Here is a 9,348-nt window from a genome sequence, read left to right on the forward strand (position 1 = left end):
TCTATTTTCTTCATGTCCTCATTCAGGTTACTAATACAAATACTACGGCCTCAGGATCCAGCTATGCAGTTTAACCAGCCAGATCCTTTGAGTTGTCCTCTTAACATTATAATTATCACTTTCAGTGATTTTTTTCAAAAAAAAAAAAAAGGTGCTGGAACTCACACACATCATACAACCCGCCTTGCCTACTCTATAAGGTTCCATCCAAAAAAGGTGCCGGAACTCCGTTCTGGGTGTTCTATGAGAAAAAAAGCCCTACTCACTTTGTTGTTTTTGTCCAGAAGCACAATGACTGCTACAATGGGGAAGGAGAAACACCGAAGAATTGAATTCCTGGTTTATATTACCTGGTAGGCAAGACCCCAGATTACAGGCCTTCCTACAAAGACTGCTTTGGCCCCAAAAGCCAGGGCTTTGAGAACATCTGTGCCTCTTCTTATTCCACCATCTAGAAATACTTCAGTTTTCCCTTCCACCGCATCTATTATTTCAGGTAGGACGTCAATCTGTAAATGAAAATGGGAAGAGAGGAGAATTCCACATTTAATATACTCAAAGAAGAATCTTTGAGGTCCAACATTTAAATATTTAGAAGCTGTAAATACCATGGTATTTTATTATCCTGTTTGATAAATATTCCAGCTAGCCTGCTTCAAATGCTAATGTAATAACTATATATCCAAGTGTCTATTACTGAAATCCCCAAAGCTTCTGCACATTCTCTGGGAAACCACAGTCCGTGTTCTGCACCATATAATTACTAACTGCAACCTAGACTCTCACTGACACTGCATCATATTAAAATCCTTGATTATTATAGTCTTGCTGACTCTCATTCGCCAGAAATCAGTTGCTAGATTCTACTGAATCTGCCTTCCAGTGATTAGGGAGTGTCAGCTGGAAGAAACTCCCAAGATGTATAATTAATGCTTGACAGTTTCTGTCACAGAGAACTTCAAACAAAATAGAAATCCTAGAGCAGCCTCTTCAAATTTGTTGGACAACATTTGCATAAATCTCAGGAAATTGTAATTCAGTCAATCTGGATTGGTGGAACAGACTTTTCAATATACAGGTAATCCTTGACTTACAGACACAAATGAGCCCAGAATGATGGTCCTTAAGGAAATCATCACATGACCTACCCAATTTTATGACAATTTTTATGGTGGTCATTAAGCGAATTCATAGTCTACAATGAGCATGTTTTGCCAGAAACTGGAAGTAAATGACAGTTTCTTGCAAAAAATGTCATAAATACAGTAAAAGCCGCAGTGGTGCAATGGTTAGAATTTAGTATTGCAAGCTAACTCACTGCCCACTGCCAGCAGTTCAATCCTCACCAGCTCAAGGTTGATTCAGCCTTCTATCCTTCCAAGGTCAGTAAAACGAGGATCCAGATTGTTGTGGCAATATGCTGACTGTAAACCTGTTATAGAGGGCTCTAAAGCACTGTGAAGTAGTATATAAGTCTAAGTGCTATTGCTATTGCTATAAATCACAGTCACATGATCCAGGATGCTGCAAACAGCTGTAAATGTGGGTCAGTTACTAGTACCCAAAATATTCTAACAATTGTCAGAATCACATATCTGAGTCATAAATACTCTTTTTTTTTTAGGTCCGTTGGAATTTTGAATGGTCGCTAAGTGACCAGTCATAAGTGGAGGACTACCTGTAGTAGATAAGTATTAGACCCTTTAAATAAGGGAGCTAGATAGATGAAAATTCAAAATATTGTTTATATTGACATGGCCTGTGATTGGCTCCAGAATCCCATATGGTGTTCCAACATTTAGACTCTAAATCAGGGGTGTCCAAGCTTGCCCACTTTAAAACTTGTGGACTTCAACTCCCAGAATTCCCCAGCCGGCATGATTAGCTGATGAATTTTGGGAGTTGAAGTCCACAAGTGTTCAAGTTTCCAAGGTTGGACACCCTTACTTTATTTAGATCCTCAAGGACAACTTACAATTATATTGTCTGTTTGTTTTTTCTACAGGCCTGGTTAGACTTTTCCAGAGCTGACAAGATATTTACATTTTTGTTTTCCATTGCTGTCCTTTCTTCTCTCCCCCTCTTTCTATCTATACAAAAAACCGCAGATATGTAAGTCTACATATATACAATGCTTTTAGTATAACGAACACATGGTTTTAAGATTTTTTTATCATTTCAGAACAATTCTACATACATCAATTACATTTTACATTCTCCTGTTCCTCAAGCATTAAGTTCTTGAGGCATTATTACAGATCCAAACTCTTAATGAAGTGTGAATATTTGAGCCTTAGATATACAGGCAGTCCTTGACTTACAACCATAGTTGACCCCAACATATCTTTTGCTAAGTGAGACGTTTGTTAAGTGCATTTTGTCTGATTTTACAAACTTTCTTGTCACAGTTGTTAACTGTAATTGTTAAGTTAGTATCATGGTTGTTTAAGTGAATTTGGCTTCCCCATTGACTTTGCTTGTCAGAAGGTTGCAAAGGATGATCACATGACCCCAGGACACTGCAAACATCATAAATAGCAAGTGTCTGAATTTTGATCACGTGACTATGGGGATGCTACAATAATCATGTGAAAAACAGTCATAAGTCCCTTTTTTTGAACGGTCACTAAATGAACTTGTTGTAAGTTGAGGACTACCTGTATGCAGAACTGAACGACTAGACATCCAAGCAAGCCACATATAAACTATTATCAGTCTCAAAGAGCCAGTTTGGTCTAGGACAGTGGTGGCGAACCTATGGCACGCGTGCCAGAGGCGGCACTCAGAACCCTCTCTGTGGGCACGTGTGCCGTCGCCCCAGCCCCACCTCCCCCCACGGCCCCATCAGCAGTGCCCCGTGAGGAGTCGACCCCGAGCACGATCCACATGGAGCAGCACAGCCAAGGACATGGCAGCTAGGCAGCGAGTACAAGACTCCGCTCTCATGCCCCATTGTGCACAGTTGGTGCTGCAGGGCACAGGCAGAAGGCATGGCTACCATGGGGCTGCTGGGCCACCTGGGCAATCTGCGGCAGGCTGTGGAGGCAGTGGGTGGCCCTGTGGGCAGGGGGTGGATGAGCTGGGATAGGTGGGCGGAGCAGGGGCGGAGCTGGGACCAGATAGGGGCGGGGCGGGTTTTGGGCACTCAGTCTCTAAAAGGTTCACCATCACTGATCTAGGATTAGGCATCGGGCTAGAAACCAGGCGACTGGGAGTTCTAGTCCTGTCTTGAGCAGGAAAACTGGCTAGGTGACTTTGGGCCAGTCACTCTCTTTCAACCTACCTCAGAGCATTATTGTTGTGGGGGAAATAGGAGGAGCTCTAGATGTTTGCCACCTTGAGTTGTTTATAAAAATAAAGGGATATATGTGTGTGTGTGTGTGTGTGTGTGAGTGACACCAAATTGTTTGATAGTCACAGCTACGAAAGTTCAGATTGTGAACATTCAGAGACAAATGTAGGCAGTTATACAGTTGTTGTAGCTGCAGTTGTTAAGTTAGTCACAGGATGAAGAGAATCTGGTATCCGCATTCTGACTTTGCTTATCAGAAGGTCACAAGCATTACATGACCCTGGGACACTGCAACTGTCCTAGATACATGCCAGTTGCCAAGTGTCTGAATTTTGATCATGTGACCACAGGGATGCTGCAACAGTCATGTGAAAAACGGTCATAGATTACTTTTTTCAGTGCCATTGTAACTTCAAACAGTCATTAAATGAAGGGTTGTAAGTTGAGGATTACCCATATTACAAATCTTATGTTGGCTTTTATTCCCCTGTTTTATCCAATCCAACAGTCATCCAAATTTTGTATTCGGCCCCATTTGGCATGCTCAACCCATAGATTACATGATTATTTTTTTAAAATCTCCAAAGTTTCTACACCTGTTGAAATTCCTCCAGTGATGTAAATTATTCTGTCTTATACATGAGTGGTAGAGTTTCAGTCCACGGAGAAAAGTTAAGAAATTGCTATACAGGGGGGGGGGGGAGAAAGGTTACCTACCCTTGTTTGATGGTTTGAGTATGATGGAAGCTGGTTTAGCTTCCTTTTGGATGAAAACAAAACAGAAAAAGGAAACTTGCTATTTTTTCCCTTAAATTAATATTTTATTTGTTAATATTTAAAGAACGGAATAAATAGCTGCATAAGAGGGGAAAACAGAAGTGGAGAAAATAATGGATGAAGCATAAACAAAGGCTTTACCATTTCATAAGATTAAAAACTCTTTGTTTCATTAATGAATTATATAAAACTGGGATCAATGTACGATTTTAAGAAATAACTAAAAATCTCTATAAAACTCTAAACATTCATGCTGCACATGAATGAATGCACATAATCACGTAAAGAGAAAGGAAAAGTATTGAAAAAAAATAAAAAGGAGATAAATCAGTAAAACAATATTAAGTTCTGAATTCTCTCCATTGGACACAACTGGTGATTGCAACAAAATATGAAGTTTGAGATTGTTTCTAATTACTTTATTTATAGTACATCCATTATTTCCCTCTTTAAAACGTTCTCTAAGTGTCTCAGTTTGCCTTGGAGGGTACATATAAAATATAAGTTTACTCTGTTGAGTAAAAATACTTGTCTTTTCTTAAGCTAAAATGGACCCTCTACTTTCAGCTAAGCCTGTTGTTAACAAAATGTGTTCCTAACAATTCCTCTTGTTGTTACAATGGAGGCGTGGGCATCCCACATTAATAACTGCAAAAGGGTTATCAATCATGCTTCATGTCTTGGGAGTTACATCCTTCATCCACCAGCCCAAAAGTACTTCACTTCTTTCTATAATAACATTGGAGTTTAAGTGAAATTGCAAGCGAGAAAATCCACAAGCCGGCAGGCTCCAGCTAAAAAGTCTCTTCCTTCAAAGAGGATCAAGAGCTGTTTCTATTTGACTAAAAATGATTAATTAGTTATTTAATCAGCATTATCAAGCGCTTCGGTTCTTTTTTTTTCTTTTTCTTTTCTTTTAGATTAAGTAACTCTAGCCTAAGGAAGGAAAGGACATGTTTAAAGGCAGAGAAAATCCAAACCCAATTGATTAAGATGGAGAGAATCAAAGAGATAGGAAAAGTCTGTTCTGGCTATGTTGTATAGACTAATTGGTATCTTTTTGTATATGTTGTATAGACTAAATGTATCTTTTTGTATAAAACTAACATTATGAAAATAGTGATTAATGAAGAAAAGTGTAAGCTGGACGGTCACATCCTTGAGGATATACTGTAGTACACAGCAGCAACATTAATGGCTTTCCTGCTGGCAAAATAGAGATTGCCAAGTGTTGATATTTACTTCTTAACTTGAATCTCAAAGGGAATTTCCAAATATCACCAATGCAAATATGTTCCTGCTAAATCTGTCATTGTTTTAACAGGATCTACTAATTAGCAGTGCAACTAGGGAGGCACGGAGGGGATGTATGCATACTTTGGTATGATGGCATCCCACTTGTCTATCTAGCAGACTTGGAAAAATCTATCAGCCAAACAGATATGCTAGGTAACCACTGTTTGTTTGTATAGTCGTTTTAAAGACTTGTGCAACCACCCATCTTATGAAACACAATTTTGGGCAGCTCCCCAATAATAAAAGCACAAGACATTCAGACCATAAAGTGGTGCCTGAGCAACAGTCTCCAGTCTATCAAATAATACAATCCTTGGGCTCCAACTTGACACAATCCCAATGCCTTGGGGGGTGGGGGTGGGGCTGGGGTGCCAATCTTTTGCAGCTTTCTGGAAAGCCCAAATGGTGGAGGCCTGCCAGATCTCAAGGGGAAGGTGTTGTACATGGTAGAGGCTGCTTCCTGGTCCTGCTAAAATGGCAACATTTAGGAGAAGGGATTTGAAATGTGCCACTCAATCTAACATGGTAGGGCAAGCAAATATCCCCAGGAGGAGAATCGTATGAATAACCTGGCCCTTTGCCAGGTAGGGCTTTAAAGATAATAACCAGCTTTTTGAACTATACAGAGAAAGAAATTGTGAGCTATTATAGTTCCACAACAGCAATGTGATATGGGCAAAGGAAGGAGCAACCAACATTGCATTCTGATCCAGTTACAATTTCTGAGTAGTATTCAAGGGCTGTCCGATGTGTAACACGTTGCAATAGCCCAACTAGGAAGTGACGAAGAACTGAGTGGTTGTGAGCAAGGCCCACAATGGGCTTAATTGGCACACAAGATGTGTCTGTGCAAAGATTACTCCCGCCGTGGCTTCCACCACCTCCTTGAGCGGAAGCCACAAATTGAGGAAGACACCCCTAAATTGTGTAGCACCTCTGTCCAGGAGATAATATATTATCAGACCAAAACCCCCAGAGCACTCTATCTTGTTGGGGGGGTGAGTTCTTGTTGGGGAAGTCAGTTCTCCCCTATCAAGAGCTTCACAGCCTCCAGGCACTAAGAAAGCACCAGAATCATTTGCCTAGCCAGAATTGGAGATGTGTAACTGAGTATCACCAGAATACTGATGATACCATGCCCCATGCTGTTGAATGACCTCACCGAGCAGGTTCATGTAGATCTTAAAGAGGAACGGTGAGAGACCCAAGTACTAGGCACTACACATTGCAAGGGCCCAGGGTTAAACCTCTTCCCGCAACAACACACCAATAGGAACTGGCAGCTTCACAGTTAAAAGTGTTTTCCATGCTTTTAGCTTAACCAGAATATGGAAACTGCACATATTTTGAACCCAATTTAGGGAGAATCAATTAATTTAATAAGTAAAATAAGCACATGCAATGGTTATTCCTCCCAAGTAATAGTTGGGGAAGTTATTAAGGGGAGAGGGATGTTAATAAAAGCAGAATTTGAGTAAGACTCATCTTTTCCAGTATTTTTTTTAAACTTTTGCTAGGTAAACGAACTCTGGCCTACTTACACTGTGACATTATCTGGGGAAAATCCTCCTTAACCCCACTCTAAAGGTGATGTTATTGGTTAGAACGAATTCTTAAATAGTTTACTTTGACTCTTATACAAGTAGTGCATAAAAAGCTGTGCCATTTATCAATTGTAAAGCTGAAGCACCCTCTGGGCTAGACATTTCCAAATCCTGTTCTTTGAACAGGGCAATATAATCATCTAACAAAAAAGTTATTGTTGCACTGCTTCATAAGGATAAAAAAAATGGCTTTTCTGCACACGAAAAGCCACAATGTCTAACAATTCAGCTAACTTGCTCATAGTTATGATTGGATATGACACAAAATCATGACAGACGAGTTCCAGGTCTTAAATTGCATGTCAACAATTCCTCCCAAGTCTAATATGTTGATATGTAAGAGAGCAAAGGAATATTTGTACATATATACTTATTTTTTTCATATTCTGAAAACGATGCTATAAGAAACAAGCAGCAGCAAGAGTGATTTCTTTGAAGACAAAATCAGTGGCCTGAGGGAATCAAAACTTGCAAGTTCAATTTGCTATATTCCAGTTGAGGTTTTCTAGTCATCTGGCACATAATAAAAGAGATTGTTTACCCTCTTTAGGTTTTGCTTTGGAGCCAGAAATATTTTGGTCCCACTTCCGCAAATGTACACTCACTGTCATATCCAAGCATATTGCCCCAAGTGCTGTTACTTTAGTCCTATGACACAAGCCATAATTCAAGCAACCATTTCATCCATTTATAACCAGACTTAGGAAACAGCCACCACTTTAAAATAGGTTTGCTCTGAAGAGTAAGCCAAACTTTATAGACAGGTTTCAAAAAACCTAAAGGCAACCATCAGAATTTTAAGTAATTATTTTATTATGAATTTGGGAATTCATTATAACTGAGTGACATCTTTTGCATGACTCAGAGCACAAAAGCTGGTCCTAGCATCTACCCTTTAAAGAGGCACCTCAGTAGGGTAAATCCGGTAATCCAGTAAAGCAGTAAGGTAAATCCAGAGCTTTGGGGAATTGCTGCTACTTAGAGTAGACCAGTGACTTTTCCTTAAAAGTAAGGTAATCTCCATTTGAGGCAGATTGGCATTTCAGGGGGTTTACCCCGGGACAAAAATAGAAAGTTTTGTGGTGGTGATACAGTTTACCTATCCATCCTAAGCTCTCTTGCGGTTTTCAAGGGTGCATGGTTAACACATCCCATTGCAGGGCTACAGTACAATTCAACAACCGCTTAATTAATTAAGTAGACTATGGAGAAATTGTATTTACAAGCCACTATATATTTTTTAATCCCACTGTGAATTTTTGCAATTTTACCTAGAAAAAAAGACAGACCTGGAGAGCTCTTAAATACTAATTCCACAGTAGAAGCGGAAACATGGGGAAACTTCCACATGTCCATACATATTTGGGATACTACATCTTGAAACAGCTGCAGCTTCTGAGTTGTCTTCAAGGATAGCTCCAAGCAGAGTACATTAATCCAGTAATCCAGATGGGGACTAAAATAGCAAGAACAACTGTCAACAGAGTCTGCCAATGTAGACATGGATGTAACTGGCATAAAACGTAAGTGCCAAAATATTCTTGGGCATGCGCACTTGCTGTTCAAGCAGAAGATACACATCCAGGAGGACTCCACAGTACTAACCCAGGAAATGCAATCCTACATAGAGCTAAAAAGGGTCTTTCTCTGAAACCATTGAGCTTCAGACTCCATAGTCAATCTGTCTTTTGGGAATTAATCTTAAACCTTTCCCCTTGATCTGAACTTTCACAGCCAAGAGGAACCTCAATAGCATCTTCTACTCATCCAGCACGGAAAACAATATAAGTTAAAATTGGGTATCATCAGCATAGATTACTTGGATCACAGGATGTTGGGAAATTGCCAGAAAGGCTGGAGGGAGGAGTTACTGTACACAGCCCCAAACAACATAAGCTTGAAACTTGAACAGGCCATTCAGAAAAGGGGAGAACCACTTCACCCAACTGTCCCCCAATCCTTGCAACCGGTCAAGAAGAATACCATCATCAGTAATATTGAAGATAGCTAAGGAATCCTGTTAATCCATGATATTTGCTTTCTCTTGTTCCAGTCCCATTATAAGAGTCAGATAATTTAAGTCTCATAATCCAGCCCCATGTGAAAAGGAATCAGATCATCTGCTACATTTGCCACACTAACACCTTCTCAACAATCTTCCCTATAGCCAGGTTGATCTTGAGCAGAGGCACACACCATATCTTTCAAGGCTGGTGGGATAGCTAAACTTCTCCTACACTGTAATTCAAACTTCCCTTTGTGACATAATACTTCTGAGTCAACTCCTGGTAACTTCATGAACATCCATTCATTTTCTTCACAAGTAGTTTACCACTGCTGTCTTCTGGGATGTTTCTTTTTATTGCAACTATGGTATCT

General features: G+C 39.9%; 1 protein-coding gene across 1 annotated transcript in view; it reads right to left on the reverse strand.

Annotated features, from left to right (window-relative positions):
- HAO1 (hydroxyacid oxidase 1) overlaps positions 1 to 9,348 on the reverse strand; it is a 49,138-nt gene that overhangs the window by 2,032 nt on the left and 37,758 nt on the right. The window contains exon 6 of the mRNA XM_015813541.1: positions 351 to 509. Within this exon, the coding sequence (XP_015669027.1) occupies positions 351 to 509 (159 nt within the window). The remainder of the gene's footprint in view (positions 1 to 350; positions 510 to 9,348) is intronic.

Source organism: Protobothrops mucrosquamatus, unplaced genomic scaffold, assembly GCF_001527695.2.
Source record: "Protobothrops mucrosquamatus isolate PMUCROS unplaced genomic scaffold, P.Mucros_1.0 scaffold166, whole genome shotgun sequence".
In the NCBI taxonomy this organism is placed as follows: domain Eukaryota; kingdom Metazoa; phylum Chordata; class Lepidosauria; order Squamata; family Viperidae; genus Protobothrops; species Protobothrops mucrosquamatus.